We start from the raw sequence: 20,199 nt of genomic DNA on the forward strand, positions 1-20,199 counted from the left end.
GGCCAGGGCCCTGTAGCGGGGGACCCCTGTTAGGGCCCATCTAGGCCACCTTCTGCAGGGGGCCAGGGTGGGGCTGTGCCCGATTGTGGGAGCAGCCCCAGCTCCGGGTTAGGTGCCCCAGTGACAAGGAACTGGGCAGGGGGAGGGGGCATCTGGCCCCCCAGGTAAGTGGCTGCTTGAGAAAGTGTTATGCTCACTGCCTCAGTTTCCCCATCGCTGTAACGGGCGTGGGGGGTTCATGGGGGTCAGACCGCAGGGAGGGTGGGCGGGGCTATGACCTTGGGGGCGGGGCGCAGGGCAGCTTTGGAGCGGGACAAAGCGATAGGGGCGGGGCCATGTGACGGTTGGTTCCCCTCCCCTTCACCTGCTGCTCCGCCTCCTGCGCGGGCCTCTTCCAACTGCCGCTCCCATCAGGGGCGGGGCCAAAGGAGGGGGCGTGGCCCGCGCATCCCAAAGGAGAGGGCGGGGCCTTGGCAGGCAGAGAAGAGCAAATCAAGGGGTGGGTGTCTGCAGCAGGGACCTCCTTGCTAAGGGGGCCAGCCCCACACCCCTACGGGGGCCCCAGTTCCCCCCATGCTAGGGGCCCAGCCCTTACAGCCACCCCGCACCACCGTGCCCCCCACTCCTCCCCCTCTGCAGAAGCTGCACTGAGGGGCCTGGATTGTCATCCCCTGTCCAGGGACCATGTGTGGGGGCAGGGAGCAGCTCCCCCGGGGGAGGGGGGGCCACAAAGTGGGACATCCCCAAGGCTGCCCACCCTGACCCTCCTTGTGAGTGCTCAGGGTGTCCCTGACCCTGACACCCCCTGCAGGGGCCGTAGGCAGGAGACAGAACTGCCACTTCACGGGAAAAAAAAACAGATTTGTTTTCCTTCCACATGGGACCAAAAATGTGGGAAGGAGCCAGAAGAATCACACTCTTCCCTAAAGCACAATTAGAATCTGTTCTAGCTGTTGCTCTGGGTTGAGGAGCACCTGCCATTATGGTAAAAATCACAACTGGCCATGCTGAATTTTTTGTGTGTGGGGCAGGGGGGTTACTAAAAATATTTCCACCAGACTAATTTACAAACAAGGAATCTGAGTGGTTCCTTCTGGCCCTTCAACATTTCAGCTGCCTCAACCCAGTCCTGCCAAAGCATCAGTTTCATCCAAGGAACATTTTTCTGGCCAGAGGAGCCAGCTCTGCCCCATAAAGCCCCAGATGCTGGAGTCCTAGGATTTGTTTCTGCAACAAAGCCTTTTACCCCCATACATGAAGGGGCGTTTCATAGAATTGACACCAGAAGGGATTATTTAATCATCTATGCTAGCCCCCTGTATAGTACAGCCCATTAAATCCCACCCCCCTGATATCCCACACTGAGGCCAGAGATTTAGGTGACTCTAAACTGATACAGACCCAGGGCTGAGAGGGGCACCCCAGCCCTACAGCAGGCCAGTGGGACCAGGGCACACATAAACCCACCCCAGCAGTAGCAGGGTTTCAGCCCCATTCTTCAGCAAGGGGTTCATGCTGCAGAACAAGGCAGGAGAAATCAAAGCAACCTGATTCTTTCCCTTGCCCCAGGATCCAGCTTCTGTAGGCCCCTACCTGCTCCCTGCAGGTCTGCTGTCTCTCTCTGACCACCTGACTTAGTAGCCTCTTATCTCAGGCTCTGTGCTGCCCCCACTCTCAAACCCATCACCTGGGGGGGGGGCAGCTAATTAACTACAGGTGGGGGTGGGCTAAACTCACCTTCTTTAAAGGGCCAGACCAGCATGAGCCAGACACAGCTGGTCTCCTGCTCTAGCTCCATCCGTTTAGATGTGGGTGGGAGTTTTGCTGTTGATTTCCTTGGGAGCTGGATCAGACCTGTTGCGAAAGCAGGGCAAAGACCCCATGTGGATGCAGTTATTCCATTAATAGAACAGCTCTAGTAGCGCCACCTGGAGCTACGTTTTTGCCCAAGGTTTCCGTTTTCAGCTGCTTAGAAATTTGCCAAAGTTTCATTGTTTGGGACAAAACATCCCCCGCCAGGTATCTGCTTCAGGTGAACTTGGGGAGTTTAAAACCACACAACTGGGGGGAAAGGCCATTTAGCCCATGTGGAAATTTTTTCCCAACCATTTGGTTCAGCGGCTCTAGCGCCCCGTGTGGTGACACAGGGACCTTTGATGGATGGGGGTGCAGAGGTCCTGGGGTCAGGGAGATGCTGCTCCTTGGGCCAGGGACTGTCTTCCTGGCCTGTATTTGTACAGCACCTGGCATGATGTGCTCCTGGCCCATGATTACGACACCTAGGCACTACTGTAATACACCTAATAACGTACAGCACCGAGCACCAGGTCTTGGTCTGACTAGGGTGCCTAGGCATTACCATAATACACCTACTAACTAACTAATACAATGTGATCCCAACAGGCTCTGAAGTCAGAGACCAGAATAAACTGAGCCGTGGGTTAGAACAAGCCAGAATTGTTTTCCTGGGGACAAATTTAAAATATGTTTTTAAAGTTTGGGGCAAAATTTTGTTGTAGGGTTTTTCCAAGTTTTCATCAAAAAGCCAATATGTGTTAAACAAAGTCATTTGAATGGAAAATATATTTGGCACCCTACACCCCGTTTATTGTTTAAAATAATCTCATGACATTTTAGGCCAATCTTGCAATTTGAGGGGGAGGGGGAGGGGGGTGACTCGGGATTTTAAAATGCCTGGGGTTAGCAATGCTGGATGTCCCCTTACTCATTGGTGTGTGGCTCAGGGATAAGCCAGTAGGAGGTGCTATAGGCTGCCGGCTCGTCTCTTCTCTGGCTTCTCCATTGATTTCTGCAGAATTCCAGATTCCAGCCGTTATGGATTCATCACAATGATGACTGAGCCATGCTCCATCTTGGTTGGTGTTAACTCTGGTCCCTAACGATGACCAAAATGGCCAGTGTGTTAACCACTGATAATTTTAGCTCAAACATCTGGCTCATACCAGGCTTGGGGACTGAGGGGACTAGGGGACGCTGTGGTCAGTAGGGAGCATTTCCCCTCAGTCAGTGATGACCCCAATGCTCCTGTGGGGCGACAGGGGGCGCTGTGCTGCTGGTAGGTCTACTGCTCAGAACAGACCCCAAACCTAGCCAGGCATGCTGAATAAAGAGCCCCCAGAGCCCAGGCTCCATTCCAGCTCCCTCCATGAGAATCCCCCCTGCCTCCCTCTATCCCCATATAGGAGCATCAGGACTTGGGCATTTCCCTCACTTCCTGTCCCAAACTGCCAGGCACAGGGCCCTGGATGAGCTAAATAAACTCCAGGCCTACTGCAGCACTGCCCTGTTCCCCAGAAGGGGGTGCTGCAGCTACCATCCCTGCCATGGGATTCTTCTCTCCACTGAACTCACCAGGCCTGTATTAACCCCTGCTGCACTGAGGCCAGGTGCCTCCGTTGGTTCCTGGGCCATCTGCAGCAGGTTGAGGGCCCAGCCATGGTGCCCCCACATGCTGCCCAGTCCCTCCGGCTTGTCCCATCTGGCAGCTTCTCAGCACCATTGTGGGGAGCTTCCTACCCAGCCTTCAATGTGCTTCTTAACCATGGGGAGGGGAGCATCAGTCTCACAAAGTTACCAGTGGGGAAACTGAGGCACAGGAAGCTTGCCCAAGGTCAGTGGCAGCGGCAGGAACTGAGCCCAGGAGTTCTGGCTCACAGCCCCCTCCCCTCTGCTCAAACCACTAGACCCCACTCTCCTCCCAGAGCTGGGCATGGAACCCAGGAGTCCTGAGTCCCAGCTGCTGCTCCCGAAGGGTTTCCCACAGCGCTGCTTTCGTTGAGGGCTCTTCTAGCCTCCTGCAATGAGATGCCTCTGACAGCTGGGCTGCAACATTTGCTTAACTGGTCTATAATTTACAACTCACATCTCATACCACAAAGGCAGCTGATTGGCTCCCTCTTGCCCCACAGAACACAGCCCAGGGGTTTCCCTGCGGGGACAGAGGTAGTTAAAAGGCAGGCGGGCGGCGGCGTGACTGTAACCTTGAGCCTTTTCTTGGAGCCAGAGCGACCACACCCCAAAGGCTGACAGGCAGGGGTGGGAATGTTAAAGGGGAAACTGAGGCACACAGTGACTCGGCCAGGCACACACAGCAAGTAAGTGGCAGAGGGGGGAACAGAACCCAGAAATCCTGGTTCCCAGCCCCTCCTGCTCTAACCACTAGAGCCCACTCTCCTAGGTCCAGGACAGAACCCTGACTTCTGGCCATATGCCCCTTTAACCACTAGACCCTTCTTTCTTCCCCAATCAGTAACAGAACCCAGGATTCCTGATTCCCAGCCCCACCTCCATCACTAGACCCCCCCACCCATTCATAAGCAATGGGCTCGACTCCTGCCAACCAGGATGAGAACAGCCCCTGTTGTGGCAACGCTTCCCTGCATCCCCGGCACTGCGGTGAGGGGCACAGCTCAGCGGGGGCTGGAGCAGCAGGCAGGTGCATGAAGCTCCCATGGGGAGGTGCTGCAGGCTGTGGGTGGGAACTTAGAGACAGTGGCCTCCCCCACATCCCTGGGGATGGGGGTACACAGGGAATCCCTTCCCCCAGCCACTGTGGATCTGCTGTGCCCTCAGCCCTTGTGCCTGCCTGACCTTCCCATGGGGCCAGCAGCCCCCAGCTCTCACCCCAGTCATACCCAGGGAGCCGCCTGCTCCCCTTTCTCAGGGGTGATGTGGCTCCAGCCCCTCTAACCTTCGTGCAATGCGCGGGGCTAGGACATCCTGCTGAGTGCGCTCAGACAGGTGAGAGACAAGGAAAATGCAGGGAGTGGAACAGGGGCTCAGTGCCCCCATACAGCACTAGGGGGCGCTGTGCTACTGGGAGCAGGGTGGGGGAGCACAGCAGGGGCGTTCTGCCTTCACAGTGAGTGCTGACCCTAGAACACCAGCGCGGCACTAGGGGGCGCTGTGCTGCGGGGAGGGGTTCCACTCTCCCTAAAGCTGGAGCCCTGATCAGTCATCGCAGAACCCAAGGTCAAGTCCAGCACCCTGCACCCAGGCAGGGCCACCGGTACCTAGACCGTCCCCGACAGGTGTTTGGCCACCGTGTTCTTAGAAACATGGCCCAGCCCATGGCCAGTGACAGGGTGGGAGCGCCAGCTTCCTGGCCAAAGTCCCCTTGGGGCAGCCCCCTGCCACCTGCCTACAGTCCCCCTACGATCCCCCTTCCCCTCCAGTCCTAAAACTGTTCTGCGCTGTTGCTGGTGGCTGTTAAGTAGCTGATACAGCCCACCCCAGAGGTGGCTGCATTTCAGTGCCAGGTCAGGGATCCCTGTATAAACAGCCCCAGCGGCAGCTGCCCTCACCAGCTCCTGCATCACCTGGCTCCAGATGATCCATGATATGAGGCAGAGCCCTCAGGCAAAGGGCTAGGCTGACCTTCGCCTGGCCCTGGGGGAGCAGATGGGCCCAGAGCCATGGGCAGAGGGCAGATGAACCCTGGGTAGAGCTGCGGTAGGATGAGGGCCTGCGGGGCATAAAGCCCCCTAGCTCAGGGGAGGTTTCTAGGGCCTCAGAGAGGGGCAGGGGGGTGGGTCACTGTATGGCAGGGCTGGGAGGGGGACCCTCCTGGGCACCCTTCTGGGACCTGGCCACCAGTCCTCTCCCAGGACCCAACATTGGGTGCCGCTCCTCTGCCCTCAGGGTGGCCCCTACTTGCCCCGAGGGACCAGCAGCTCCCCACCCCCACCAGCTTGCCCCCACCTCCCCTCAGTGCCCATCCTCCCCCCACCCAGGATGCAGGGCACAGACCCCTCCTCTCACTGCACCCACCTCTGGGAGCAGGGAGTGGGACTTGGCCTCTCACCCACGGCAGCGCCAGGGCCAGACTCAGACTGGGGGTAGGAACCAGGGTAGGGCCAGCACTGAGTTCCCCCTCTCCGCTTGTTGGCAAAACTACAGTGGTCCAAGAGAAAGTCACGGGCAGAGGGGGCAGCCGGGAGCTCAGACGGGGCTGCTTGGGTTGGGGGGCAGCAGTCCCTGGCAGGGACTCCAAGAGATCCACCTCCCCTGTCTTGCTTCTGTAGCCTTCGAGCCAAACTGCCCCCCGAGCACGGATCCGGGCAGGTTCCCCGCCCAGTGAGTCCTTCAGAGTCCAGGGGGCGCTGGTGGGAAACCCTCCGTCCGTTCCCGCGGCCCAGCTCTCCCCTGGGCTAGCAGGTGTCCGCGAGGTAGTCGAAATGACGGAAGGCCTCCTGCTCGGCAGCGGTGAGCGGGCGGCGCCAGCGCGGGCGCCTCGGCCGTGAACTCCTCGTCGAAGTTGCTGATGTCCTCACGCCCCTTGATGATGGGGACGAAGGGGGGAGGGAGCCGCCGGGCCAGCAGGGCCTCCCAGTCAATGACCTGAGGGGGGGGAGCGGAGCAGTGAGCGAGTGGGGGTGGCTGCAGCCAGACTGGGAGTTAGCCCTGCCCTTGGGAACCTCCACCAGGCTAGGCCAGACTGGCCCTGGCCAAACCTGGGGCAGCAGAAGGCAGCTGCAGGATGGAAGGCACAGCAGGGGGCGCTCTCCCCTGCTGCAATGCCCCTGTGCAGCACCAGGGGGCGCTGTTGTCTAACATGATCTTAGTCCAAGGGGGCTGCACTTCATCCTGGATATGGGGAGAGGGGGCATCGCCTCCTGCTGGCTGAGCCAAGCATGGCCGTGCCAGCATCCACAGGGGGCATCCCAGGAGGAGCCAGGCTGTAGCCAGGGATGGGGGCTGCAGCGGAGGGTTGTTCTGTCTGGAGTGGGGGAATGGCTGCAGGGCAGGATGTTTGGGGAAGAAGGAGGGGGGTTAACATGGGGGTGGGGACTGACCCTGAAGAACGGCTGCTTCTTGACGTCCTCGGCGTCCCGCTCGCTGGAGCCCAGGCGACGCTCCGGATTCCTGCGCAGGAGCTGGACAGAGACACAGTCACCCTCCAGCGCCCTTCCCCCACCCCACTCTCCATCCCCAGGAACCCCTCCCTGCCCCTGCTCTCCATCCCTGGAGACCCCTCACGCCCACTCTCCATCCCCAGGGGAACACAGACACTGCACTGAGTCACCCTTCCTGATCCCCACCCAGAGCAGAGCCCTGGAGCATGTGGATGGCTTGACCGGATGAACCATATGCTGGAGGGGCAGGAGCTGCTCCATGCGGGGGGGCAGGGCCCCAACCTCCCCTCGGTGCCCATCCTCCCCGGCATCTGGCCCTCCCCAGAGCCCACCCCCTGCTCCAACAGGCCCTTCGGGAGCTGCCCTGTTCCCTGGCCCAGCCCTGGCATGTGTGTGATGGGGTCAAGGCCTGGCGCACTCACCCGGCGCATGACGCCGATGGCCTCGGTGGACAGGAAGCGGGGGTACCGCACCTCGTCATTCATGATGCTGTCAAACACCTCCTCCTCGTCATCGCCTGGGAATGGGGACTGCGGGGGGAGCCGGGGGGCAGGTCAACGTCCTCCCAGCTCAGAGCGACCCCCAGTGCAAACCTGCCACCACCCTGCCCCAAGCGCCCCCCCAAACCCCACTGGCCTGAGCCCACGCACCTCAGCCCTGACCCAGTCCCCCACCCTGAACCAAGTGCCCTCCACCCCATGCCCCCCGCCTGAAACCCAGCCCCTCCCCCAGCCCAAGCCACACCCCCTCCTGCTGGGAGCACCCTCTGAACTAGTCCTCACTCTGGCCCTCCCCACCTACCTGCCCCTCCAACTGCCCTCCCCCACCCCCACCAGCCCTGGGGTGGCCATGTGAAGGCCCATGAGAAGACCCTGCCCCCCGACTCACCTCCCCCACCAGCATCTCGTAGACCAGGATGCCCAGCCCCCACCAGTCCACGGCACGGGTGTAGGACGTGTCTGTCAGCACCTCGGGCGCCAGGAACTCGGGGGTCCCACAGAACGTGCTGGTGCGGTCGCCGTAGCCCATCCCTGAGCGGGAACGGGAAAGGGTTCAACCCTGGAGTCCCCCTACTGCACTGAGCAACCCCCTCCCCTCGTAGAGTGGGGGCTACGCCCGGGGCTTCCTCCCAGCTCCCTGGAGGCCACAGACCCACCAAGGCTCCTGCCCCCACTATCCCCCCTTCGACTGCCCCCAAGCTAAGCAGGGTCAGTGCATGGAGAGAGCTCCCAGACAGGGGGTGGAGGCTCAGCAGGGGGTGCTATCCCCTCAGGCAGGGCTGGCCCCAATACTCCAGTGCGGCACTTGGGGGCGCTGCGCTGCAGAGGGTGGGGTGGGGGCTCAGCAGGGGGCGCTGTGCTGCAGGGAGTGGAGGTAGCGGCTCAGCGAGGGGCACGGTGCTTCCATCCCCCTGCAGCCAGATACGCGCCTCTCCTTCACTTCCTGTCCCAAAGTGCTGCGTCCCCTCTGAGTCCTACAGCTGCCACGTCCCCCCACGGAAGTGGCTGCACTCCAGCACTGGGTGAGCCACCCTCATATAAGCAGCTTCTATGTTGCACCCTAGAGGTGGCTGCATTGCAGCAGCAGGTGGAACGGGCACAGAGACCCCCAGCTGCCTAACGGGCCCCAGTGGCAAAGTATCTTGACACTCACACGTAACTGCCCCTGGTAGCCCTGCCCCCCTCCCTTGCCCTGTGCCCAGCACCCACCTTCCTTGCACAGGCCAAAGTCTGCGATCTTCACAAAACCCTCCTTGTCCAGTAATAAATTATCCAGCTTCAGGTCCCTGAAGGAGGGTGCGAGGGTCAGGACAGCAGGGAGTCCGGACTGCTGGGATCTATCACCAGCTATGGGAGGGGACTGAGGTCTAGTGGTTAGAGCAGGGAGGGCTGGGAGTCTGGACTCCTGGGTTCTATTCCCAGCTATGCACAAAATCCCTTCCCGGCTGTGCAGAGCAGGGAGACCCATGCTGGACAAGGGAATGTTCCCCCCTCCCCCGTTGAGTCTCTTACCTGTACACTATTTTGCGCTCATGAAGAAACTGCAATCCGAGGACGACACAGGCGGTGTAAAACCTGCAGGGGATGATAGAGGCGGGGGTGGGTGTCAATGCTATAGCCTGTGCTGGGACAGCCCCTCCCTGCTGGCTCTGCCATACAGAGCAAACCCAGCCCAGTGCGGGAGAAAGAGCGGGCTGGGAGCCAGGACTCCTGGGTTCCATTCTTAGCCCTGGGAGGGGAGAGGTGTCCAGTGGTTAGAGCAGAGGGCTGGGAGCCTGGACTCCTGGGTTCCATTCTTAGCCCTGGGAGGGGAGCGGTGTCTAGTGATTAGAGCAGAGGGCTGGGAGCCCGGACTCCTGGGTTCCATTCTTAGCCCTGGGAGGGGAGTGGTGTCCAGTGGTTAATGCAGGGGGCTGGGAGCCAGGACCCCGGGGTTCCAGGCCAGCTCTGGGAGGGGAGCGATGTCTAGTGGTTAGAGCAGGGGGCTGGGAGTCAGGACTCCTGGGTTCCAGGCTGGCTCTGGGAGGGGAGCGGTGTCTAGTTATTAGAGCACAGGGCTGGGAGCTAGGACCCCTGGGTTCCAGGCCAGCTCTGGGAGGGGAATGGTGTCCAGTGCTTAGAGCAGGGGGCTGGGAGCCAGGACCCCTGGGTTCCAGGCCAGCTCTGGGAGGGGAGTGGTGTCCAGTGATTAGAGCAGGGGGCTGGGAGCCCGGACTCCTGGGTTCCATTCTTAGCCCTGGGAGGGGAGTGGTGTCCAGTGGTTAATGCAGGGGGCTGGGAGCCAGGACCCCGGGGTTCCAGGCCAGCTCTGGGAGGGGAGCAGTGTCTAGTGATTAGAGCACAGGGCTGGGAGCTAGGACCCCTGGGTTCCAGGCCAGCTCTGGGAGGGGAATGGTGTCCAGTGCTTAGAGCAGGGGCCTGGGAGCCAGGACCCCTGGGTTCCAGGCCAGCTCTGGGAGGGGAGTGGTGTCCAGTGATTAGAGCAGGGGGCTGGGAGCCAGGACTCCTGGGTTCCAGGCCTGCTGGGACTGCCAGCAAGGCCCTGTGGGCTGGCGCATGGCTGCCCCGCACTCACGTGGCCCGTGGCTCAGTGAAGACGTCTGTGTGGATGTGCATCATGAGGTCGCCGCCGGCCGTGTACTCCATGACAAAGCAGACATGCTCGGGCGTCTGGAAGCAGGCGAAGAGGTTCACCAGGAACGGGTGCCGCGAGCTATTCACCGTCTCGAAGATCCGCTTCTCGCACATCAGGCTGCGGGGGAGGGGGGACATAGGCAGGGGTGGGGTGAGGGAGACGGTTCCCCAGCCCCTCTGCCCCCAGCAGGGGTCTCCAGAGGGGACTGGCTGGATCTCCATGGCACCGGGGGGGGAGAGGGGTGCCGGGCACTCACCTCTCCACCTCGTCCCGTGCAACAATGTCCCCCTTCTTCAAAGCTTTGATGGCGTAGAGCTCCCCTGTGCGGCTGTATTCGGACAGCAGCACCTGCAGCCACACATAGTCGGCGTTAGGGGCCGCACTGCAGCTGGGGGCCAGGGCTCATGGGAGGGGAGTGGGGTCTAGTGATGAGAGCAGAGGGCCGGGAGCCAGGACTCCTGGGTTTTCTCCCCTGCTCTGGCAAGGATTTGTGGCATGACTGGGTGCAAATCACTTGTCTGCTGGGAAGGGCCTGGACTGGGTGGGGCGCACTTTAGACTTCCCGCCACACACACAGTGGTGGGGGCTGCAGCTGAATGAGTGGGGGGGAATCTTTGGTGGGTTGCTGGGGGGAGGGGCTGGGGGAAGGGGCGCGGGTGGGGCTGGGTCCAAAACTCACTTTGTCGAAGTGCCCGCGTCCCAGCACGGCCAGGAACCTGAAGTCATCCAGCGTCAAAGGCGTCGTCCTGGGGGGCAGAGGCAGAGTGAGAACCGGGCACCGCTGCGGCTGGCAGCCGGTGTGCGGCGGGTAGGGACCTGCGCACCATGGGGCAGGGAGTCCCCTTACCCCTCCCCCGGCCCAACCCTGAGCAAGGGGGGCTGCGAATGTTGCCCCTCTAATCCCCACACCCTCTGGGGAGAGAAGGGCCCCAGGAGGGGAGGGTCTGCTCACTTCATCCCTGCCCCCCACACAGCCCGACCCCTCTGTCAGTCAGCTCTGGGCAGTGAGAGCCCCTGGTGGAGGCTGAGGGGGACAGGGTGGGACCGTGGGGATGGGGTGACAGTGCCAGCAGGGGTCCCAAGAGGCAGCTCTGGGGGCAGGAATGGGACTGACAAGTGGGTGTGGGGGCAAGGCAGGAAGTGGGGGAGAGGCCTGGGGGTGTGGAGGGGTGGGGCCAGCAGGTGGGGCTAGGGACAAGTGGGGGAGGAACTGGGTCAGCAGGCAGGAGAAGGGCTTGTGATGGAGGGGCAGGGCTAGCAGGTGGGAGAGGGGCCAGTGATACAGGGGTGGGGTCAGCAGGTGGGGGAGGGGCTTGGCATGTGGCAGGTATCAAGCTGGGTGGGGCTCTGTTGCCAGCCTTGTCCCCGGAGTGGCTGGGAGGCTGGAGCAGGGCTGGGGGAAGGGGTCCCCCCCTGCCCTGGGGGCAACCTCCAGTGAGGTGCGTGGGGGGACAGCGGCTGGGGGACAGCAAATGGGGCTGGGAGGGACCCTGTGGTCTCTGGGGCTGGGCAGGCATGGGTGGGGGAGATGGGGGGCAGCATGGGGGCAGGGATCCCTCACCTGTGCAGGGCGCTATTCCCAGGCCTTCGGGTGTCTCCTCCCAGCACCAGCTCCTCATCTCCTACTTGCGGGCTCTGGGGGACAGATGGGGGTGGGGGGTCAGGCAGACAGGTGCTCACCCAGCCCCCTCACTGCCCGCTGCACCAGGTGTAGGGGGGGAGCTGAGATGGCAGCACCATCCCATGGCAGCACTGGGTGGTGCCAGAGGCTGGAGGGGTGAGCTCCGGGGGTCAGCAGGACCTAACCTTCCCCACTGGGCTACAGAGGGGCCCAGCCATGAGGCAGGGAATCTCCATCTACAATCCCCATGGACTCTGGGTGCAGCTGATGGCAGCCCTGGCAGACAGGAGGGAGCGAGAGTCGGGTCCCCAGTCGCTGGTGGCAGGGGGCCCGTTCCGTCCCCTGGGCTCTGACTGCAGGGAGCCCCGGGGTCTGGCACTGGTTCCCCGTGGGGCTGGGTGTGGGCTGCTGGGTCCCCATAGCTGGTGCTGGAGCCTAGGGTGGGCGGTTCCCTGGGTCTGGCACTGCTGCCTGGCGCCGGGGACCCGGCCCATCCCCGCCTTCCCCGGGAGCTGCTCTAGGCACCGGGCTGGCGCCTTGAACCCCCAGCTGCCTGGAGCTGCTCTAAGGGACAGGACCAGCCCCGCCCGTGGCAGGGGGAGTCTTACCAGTGCGCCCCTCTCCGGTCGCTCCCCGCCATCGGCCGGCTGGCCTGGCCGCTCCTGCTGCGGCTTATCAATGTCCAGGGTCAGCTTCTCGATGGAGAAGTCTCTGTGGGGCAGGGAAGGCGGGGGTCAGAGGGGAAGACCCAAGGGATCCCCCCATAGTCCCCTCCCCCCAGATCCCCGGAGCAGCTGGAGCTGGGCTGGTGGGTCTGACGACAAGAGGTAGCTGCCCCCTTGTGATCCCCCCCTGTAAGCATTTGTGGGGCGGGCCGGGCAAACCTCCTGCCCCTTTCCACAGCTGGGCGGTGAGGCACCCCCAGGCTCCTGGCAGTATCTGGGCTCTTGCCCCACAGATCTGGGCCCCCCCATCACCACTCTGGGGGGCAGCTTGGACAGCCTGTCGGGGGTGTGGGGCCTGTCCCTCTATCCCTCCATTGCGGGAGGCTGTCCCTGGGGGCACTGCCCAACCCCCCCAGAGCGAAGGCAGAATCAGCCCCCCAGGGGGCCATGCCAGGTGCGGTGAGCTCCAGCCCCCCACTCCTCCCGCTGCCCCAGGGACCCCCAGGGCTCACCTGGCCAGGCCGTGGTGGCCCTCAGAGCCGGGCCCGGTGGGCACGTGGGCCGAGGGGCTGTAGGCGCCAGTGGAGCTGGTGGTGGGCAGGAGGCGCCGCAGCAGCCGCACCCAGGTGGCGATGTCGATGTTCATCTGACGGGCGCGCAGGAAGGCCTTGCCTGGGGGTCAAAGGTCACGGTGGGACTGGTCCCCCCATACCTCCAGTCACCCCCAGATCTGCTTTAGGGCTGGGAATGCAGCCGAACCTGGAGCCTCAGCAGCAAGAGGCTTCAGTGCCCAGTGCCCGTCCCCTAGGGGGATATGGGGCAGAGCCCAGTGTCAGCCCCCAAGGAAAGGGGAGGGGCATAGGGGGCAGAGCCCACCCCCACAGGGAGGAATGGGGATATGGGGCAGTGTCAGCTCCCAATGGGGGAGGGGGACACAGGCTGGCACCCGGTGCCCACCCATATCTCTGGGCTGGGGAGCTCATGCAGGACCCCCCACCCCGGGGCGTGGGCCCTGCATTTGGGTCCTGCCCCCATCTCCCCCCGAGACTGCACCTTGCTGCTTGGAGAAAATCTTCTTCTGCCTCTGGAGCTTGGGGATGCGCTCGATGACAGGGTCAAAGAAGGTCACCTGGGGCGGCAAGAGACCGGGGTGAGGGGCTGGGCCCGGAGGGGGGGCGAGGACAGGGTGAGGTCACTGCACTCCCCCAACACTGCTCTGTTCCCCGGGGGCTATGGGGAAGCTCCCACCCCCCAGTGCAGTGGGGCCAGCAGAGGCCCCGCTCCAGCGAGCCCATGGGGTGACTGGCCGTGTATGGAGGAGTCCAGGGGCCAAGGGGCTTCCCCCCCGCCAGTGAATTTACCTTGATGGGTGTTGGGAAGGGGACATGGCCAGTTCCCCTCACCCCGGGTTCTGTTCCCTGCTCCCCCCTTCCCAGGACTGCTCCCCACTCCTTCCCCCCAGGGCCTGCTCCCCCTCCCTGTTATCCCGATCCCGCCCCCCGCAGGCATCACCTCGGCTAGCAGGGTGCCCTGGGGCTCCAGGTCCAGGTGGATCTCCTGGCGTTGGTTGTCCAGGAAATCCTCCAGCTTGAGGTGCTTCAAGGCACAGAGGCTGCGGTAATCCCGCCAATACACCGAGATCTCCAGCTCCCGTGCCTGGGGGACAGAACCAGGGGTGAGAGAGTCCCCAGGGCCCCAGCCAGGGCTATGGGGCAGCTGGGGGTGGGGGCAAGGCAGTGCAGAAGCCCCACCCACTACCTGGCAGCTCCACCCACAAGCCCCCCCAAAGGAGCTGGATATTTGGGCTAAAATGTCCAGCAGTAAAACAGCTCCCAGCACTGGTGCCATCATTAGGTTCCAGTGTTAACAGTTCCCCACTGACCTGGGGCCATTTTAACCCCTTCCACTAGCTGTTCTGCTGTGGCTCAGCTGAGTTTTGGAGTGGGGGGGCACGACTACAACTCGGTTAGAGCTGGAGTGCGGACGGAGCTGGCTGTGCCCTGCTAAACACTTCGGGCTGGGGGAGGGCCCGTCCACACTACAAAGTGTGACAATGTTGGAAGCAGAATCAGGGCTGGTCCATGTCGGAACCAGGTGCCCTAATGCGCTTAAGAACACAGGGTCCGGGGGGACAGAGCAGCTGAGCACTGGAAGCCCAGCTCTGTTCACTTACCAGGCTTGGAGCCCGGCAGTGCAGCAACCAGGCTGCTGGGGGTCAGGACTCCCGGGTTCTATCCCCACTGCTGGGAAGGGAGTGGGGTCTAATGATTAGAGCGGGGGGGCGGAGGGCCAGGACTCCTGGGTTCTATCCCTGTCTCTGGAAGGGAAGTAGGGTCCAGTGGTTACAGCGGGGGGGTGGGGGGGTGTTGAGGGTCAGGACTCCTGGGTTCTATTCCTGGCTCCACCTCCCTCAGCGAGGCTCATCTGATTCGCGTGCATGGCTGCCCGTTGACCAGACCCAGCGTTCTGGAGCAGCAGGGCCCGACGCACTCACCCTCTCCAGCTTCAGTGCGAAGGTCTGGTTCCAGGCCTGCTGGCCCACAGGCTTCCAGGCCGTCTGCCCCATCACGGTGTTATCCAGCTTCAGCACGGCGCTCAACTCATCTGCGGGGAGAGGCGCGTCAACCCCTCGCCATCCTACCGCTGCCTCCTCGGAGCTGGGCCCTGCCAGCCCAGAACTGGGGAAGCTCCCAGCACACAGTGCACGGCTGGGCAATCTTTTTGGCCCGAGGGCCACACTGGGGTTGCAAAACTGTATGGAGGGTTGGGTAGGGAAGGCTGTGCCTCCCCAAACAGCCTGGCCCCGCCCCCTGTCCAGCCCCTCCCACTTCCTGCCCCCCTCAGAACCGCTGACCCATCCAACCCCCACTGCTCCTTGTCCCCTGACCGTCCCTTCCTGGGACCCCCCGCCCCTAACCACCCCCGGGACCCCACCCTCTATCCAACCCCCCGGCGCCCTGTCCCATGACTGCCCCATCCCCTATACACACCACCGCCCCCTGACAGGCCCCGCCCGGGACTCCGACGCCGATCCAACCACCCCGTTCCCTGTCCCCTGATCGCCCCCCCCCCAGAACCTCTGTCCCATCCAACCCCCTTCATTCCCCATCCCCTGACCCCTATCCACATCCCTGCCCCCTGAGACTCCCACGCTTATCCAACCACCCCCACACACACACATCTCCCGTCCGCCCCCCAGAACCTCTGCCCCAACCCACCGCTCCTAGCTCCCTGTCCCCTGACTCCCCCCAGAACCCCCCATCCCTTATCCAACCCCCCCGGCCCCGGCCCCCTTACCATGCTACTCAGAGCAGCATGTGTGGCCACTGTGCCACCTAGACACGCTGCTGCGCTGCCCTGCAGGAGCATGCAACCCCGCCATCCAGAGCACTGCATGCGCCGCGGCGTGGCTGCGAGGGAGGGGGACAGCAGGGGAGGGGCCGGGGGCTCAAGGGCCGGACAGGACAGTCCCGTGGGCCGTAGTTTGCCCACCTCTGACATAGTGCGCACCACGGTAAATGCTATTATGCCAATAGCTACCAGGGGGTGCTGTTACACAGCCCGATGCTCTTTGCATGCGAGTAAGTGTTCAGCCTTGGGAGACACACTGCGTGTTGCTGGTGGCACTGTCGTGCTCATGCTTCGCGGAGAGCTGCTGCAAGTGGCAGGGGAGTCTGGTCCCAGCCTGGGTCTCTCCAGCGAGAGTCAGTGCTTGGGGCAGAGTTGCTTCCTGGGCATCAAGAGTTGGCGCAGGGCTGTGGTCCTGGGTTGCCCTGAATGCTACTGTGCCCACCTCTGCCCCAGGACTGGGGCAGAGACAATAAATTAATTCCATTGAGGGACTCCCCAGACTCTGTGTCATGATTTCTCCCCCAAGGGGAAACCGCCCCGCCTTGTGCTGCGGGGAGTGTGCCTGGGTGATAATGCCAACGCCCTCCGAATGCCTGCCAGCTGACAACTCCTTACAACCACCCCCTGCCCCCATCAACAACCATCCTCCACCTCCAAGCCAGCCTTGTGCTGAGGCAGACAGGGTCTAATCCATCTCCCCCTCCTTTACCCCACACAGCACCCCCGATCCCCTCCCCCATCCCCTCTACAGCACCCCTCCAATTCCCTCCCACATCCCTCTGATCCCCCTCCCCTGCAGCACAACACCCTCCTTCGGTCCCCTCCCTCTGCAGCAATCCTACGGGATCCCCTCCCCCATCCCCACCTGCATCCCTCCAATCCCCTCACCCAATCCCCGCTGCAGCACAACACCCCACCCCCGGGTGTTCCCAGTGAGGGGCAGGAGGAGTCACAAGGAAGCCTTCCCAGGATGGGCAGCCCAGTCCCCTTCCTGGTCTTACTCCCAGGAGGGCTGCCACCCCTCATCAAGTCACTGAGCCCGCTGGCAGCTTCCTGGGTCCTGCCAGCCACCGGCCTCCAGGCATCCCGGCCCAGCGTGTCTAGGGCAGGCTGGTAACCTGGCCCCTTCTACCCCCCAACAGAGCCTGGCTGGAGGACAGGTACTATTCGCTGGTCTGCACTGGGGGCTGGAGCCCCTCCCCCATTTCGTTAGTGAGAACATTCAACGGGGCTGGACCCAACAGTGATCCAGACGACACCCCAGCCAAGCCCTGCCCCGTCCCCGCCCCACACTATGCCCAGCTACATAGCCCCCCCTTGAACTCCTAGCCCCCGCCCTGCACAATGCCCCCACCACCACCACTGCCCCATGCCCTCTGGCCCAGTATATCACCCTCAGCCTTCGGTTCTGCTCCTGGAGCCTGCACTCAAATGCATGACAACGTCACATCCAAGGTACGTGTCAGTTAGCTCTGAGCTGGGGGTCCTGACTCCCAGCACCCCTGCTCTAACCACTAGACTCCCCTCCCCTCCCAGAGCTGGGGGTAAAACCCAGGAGTTTTGACTCCCAGCCTCCTCCACCCCATCAGACATCTTTAACAGGAGTGTAGAGAAGGCAGGTGACCTTTTGTCCCTGATGTGGGGCAGATGCACCCCACTCCCCCCCAAACCTCTATGCAGGCATCTGTGAGCCCACCCCCTGGCTCACTCACCCTCTTGCGCACGGACGCCTGCATGGCGCCCAGGCCAGAGTTGTAGCTGCGGGCGGTGGACTCCAGGTATTCGAAGTAGGGCTGGCACATCTGCAGGAAGGTGGGCACGGCCTTGGCAAACTGCTCCTTCGGCATCCTGTCCCTGCTGGAAAGGCAGCGGGCACCCGGTCACGAGGGGCCAGAGGAGGCTCGTTGGCACCGACGGCAAGTGGAGACCCCCCACCCTGAATCACAGGGCCCCAGCGCCAGGCTGGGGCATGTGGGTCAGCAGTGACTGCAGGACAAGAGCGCCCCCTACTGCTCCCTGGCTCCTCACTAGCCCACTCCTGGCCCTGGGGAGCTGCGAGTTCTGCGTCTCCAGGGGGTACCGCACCAACACCACTCCCCATTCTGCCCTGGGGCTTAGGGTGCCCACAAGCCCCCTGGCAGAGAGCTGGGCACCCACAGCTCCTGTTTGATACAGACCGGCCTCTTCCAGCGGGCAAAGGTGGCTCCTGGAACCTCCGCTCCCGGCTGGGTCAGATCAGAGGTGACCGGTGAATTCCCCTTTTCCCCTGGAGGGCAGACCCCTTGCGGGGCATGGCCTACCCACCATGTGGGGTACTGCCCAGATGAGAACCTGGCCCCTCAGCAGGACAGCTGGAATCCCGGCATGGCACTGCCCAGAGCAGGAGCTGTGCATGGTAGACTGGCTGAGAGATGCTGTGAGGGGGGTGTCCGCTTGGTCGGGCATTAATCCTGCCCAGCACTGTCTGATCCAGTGCGGGCTCCAACCCATCCTGGGTCCATCCTCCCCTGCGTTCCCAGCCTCCTCGCCAGCATCAGCCGCTCTGCCCAGCTCAGTGCTACCTGGACCCCTCCCTTCAGCACACAGAGCTGCCTGGGATGGGGTGGAGCTGAACTGACCCACCACCCACACCCTGCTGCCAAGCTGCCCCTACGTCTGCCCCCACCACTTCAGCCCCCTCTCTCCCCACTGCCCCCCTGTGCCAGGCTTCCCCTTAACACTGCCCCCCACCCCTACCCCCCCCTGCCAGCCCCATCTCTCCCCACGGCCCCATCTGTGCCAGGCTTCCCCCTCACCTCACTCCCCCCACCTCTGCCCTCATGCCAGCCCTGTCTCTCCCCACTGCCCCCAACCACTGCTGCCTCTGTGCCAGGCTGCCCCCAACCACTGCTGCCTCTGTGCCAGGCTTCCCCTTAACCCTGCCCCCCACCGATGCCCCCCATGCCAGCTCCCTCACTCCCCACTGCCCCCTCTGTGCCAGGCTTCCCCATTCCCCTGCTGCCCCCACCGTTACCCCTCATGCCCGCCCCTTCTTTCCCCACTGCCCCACCACTACTGCCCCCGTAGTACCAATCCCCTGTACCCACTGGACCCCTGTTCACAGGTGTCCCACTTCGTTGCCCAAAACCCGCCCCGCCCCAGTGGCCCCCGGCGAGGTGCCCACCCCACGGCCAGTCACCCCCACATCCCCTCATGCCAGCCCCCTCCAGTGCCAGGCGCCCCCACCCCCACACCTGTAGAGCAGGTATGTCTGGAAATCCTCTGCTTTCTTCAGCAGGTACTTGAGCTTCTCCATGACAGGGGTGAGCAGCTCTTCCAGGGTGAGGTTCTCGTGGGTCGAGGATGGGGCCTGCGGTGCCGGGCAACTCAGCCAGCGAGCATCAGCCGCGGGCGAAGAGAAGAGGCCGCGCTCAGGGCTGCAGGGAGCCAGGCTCGCCGCGCTGCCTGGGCTGAAGCACTGGGCCTTGGCAGAGCCCTCTGGGCAGAAGGTGCCACTGTACCCCTGCTTGCCTGCCATCCCGGGGTCCCGGCTCGGCGTCTGCAAGAGAGGGAGCCGCTGAGGCTTGGGCAGGGGGCCGTGGAGCAGCCATTACCTGAAGGGACCGGCCAGGAGAGCGGGTTACTTGCCCCCCCCCAAGCCTGATGCCGCCAGTCCCCCGTGCATCTCCCAAGGGCAGTGGAGAGCGTGCCAACTCGGGGGGTGAAGGCCTTGTCTACACGGGGAAGATAATCTGAATTAGCTAACAGGGCGAATTCAAACCAGATTAGCCCCCCGTCCAGACACTCCCATTCCAGATAGAGGTGCCCTCAAGCCGGATTCGCCCTGGCTGTAGAGAATCCCCGGGAGGGATCAGGCCCTGCCCTAGGTGGGGAAGAGGGGACAGGCCCTTACCTGCCCCCTGCTTTGGCGGTCTCAGGATCACCCAGAGGTGCTGCCAACCCTCCTGCCCCCCGGCCCATCCCCACGCCCCATCGCAGCTGCAAGGGGCCTTGGTACAAGCCCCCAGCTGGGGGCAGGTGTGCCCAGGAGCCCCAAGGCCAGGGCCCTGTAGCGGGGGACCCCTGTTAGGGCCCATCTAGGCCACCTCCTGCAGGGGGCCAGGGTGGGGCTGTGCCCGATTGTGGGAGCAGCCCCAGCTCCGGGCTAGGTGCCCCAGTGACAAGGAACTGGGCAGGGGGAGGGGGCATCTGGCCCCCCAGGTAAGTGGCTGCTTGAGAAAGTGTTATGCTCACTGCCTCAGTTTCCCCATCGCTGTAACGGGCGTGGGGGGTTCATGGGGGTCAGACCGCAGGGAGGGTGGGCGGGGCTATGACCTTGGGGGCGGGGCGCAGGGCAGCTTTGGAGCGGGACAAAGCGATAGGGGCGGGGCCATGTGACGGTTGGTTCCCCTCCCCTTCACCTGCTGCTCCGCCTCCTGCGCCTCGCGCGCGGGCCTCTTCCAACTGCCGCTCCCGTCAGGGGCGGGGCCAAAGGAGGGGGTGTGGCCCGCGCGTCCCAAAGGAGAGGGCGGGGCCTTGGCAGGCAGAGAAGAGCAAATCAAGGGGTGGGTGT

The 20,199-nt window shown here is 63.1% G+C and overlaps 2 protein-coding genes across 2 annotated transcripts; both read right to left on the reverse strand.

Moving 5' to 3' along the window:
• Positions 1-5,913: 5,913 nt before the first annotated feature.
• On the reverse strand, positions 5,914-14,888 carry LOC120393258 (serine/threonine-protein kinase N1-like). Its single transcript, XM_039517812.1, is given in 16 exon segments — positions 5,914-6,234; positions 6,236-6,360; positions 6,816-6,896; positions 7,298-7,405; positions 7,764-7,906; positions 8,585-8,661; positions 8,888-8,950; positions 9,951-10,127; positions 10,267-10,358; positions 10,690-10,756; positions 11,572-11,645; positions 12,240-12,342; positions 12,809-12,968; positions 13,350-13,425; positions 13,809-13,952; positions 14,791-14,888. Coding segments are annotated over 16 exon segments (1,626 nt in total). The 5' UTR covers positions 14,863-14,888; the 3' UTR covers positions 5,914-6,170.
• Positions 14,889-15,885: 997 nt separating this feature from the next.
• On the reverse strand, positions 15,886-19,973 carry LOC120393226 (UPF0575 protein C19orf67-like). Its single transcript, XM_039517794.1, has 4 exons — positions 19,962-19,973; positions 18,881-19,185; positions 17,318-17,504; positions 15,886-16,026 (listed from the first exon to the last, which is right to left on the reverse strand). The coding sequence occupies exons 2-4, from the start codon at positions 19,162-19,164 to the stop codon at positions 15,886-15,888; spliced, it is 612 nt and encodes a 203-aa protein (XP_039373728.1). The 5' UTR covers positions 19,165-19,185; positions 19,962-19,973.
• Positions 19,974-20,199: the final 226 nt, after the last annotated feature.

This window comes from Mauremys reevesii, unplaced genomic scaffold, assembly GCF_016161935.1.
Source record: "Mauremys reevesii isolate NIE-2019 unplaced genomic scaffold, ASM1616193v1 Contig17, whole genome shotgun sequence".
NCBI lineage: Eukaryota > Metazoa > Chordata > Testudines > Geoemydidae > Mauremys > Mauremys reevesii.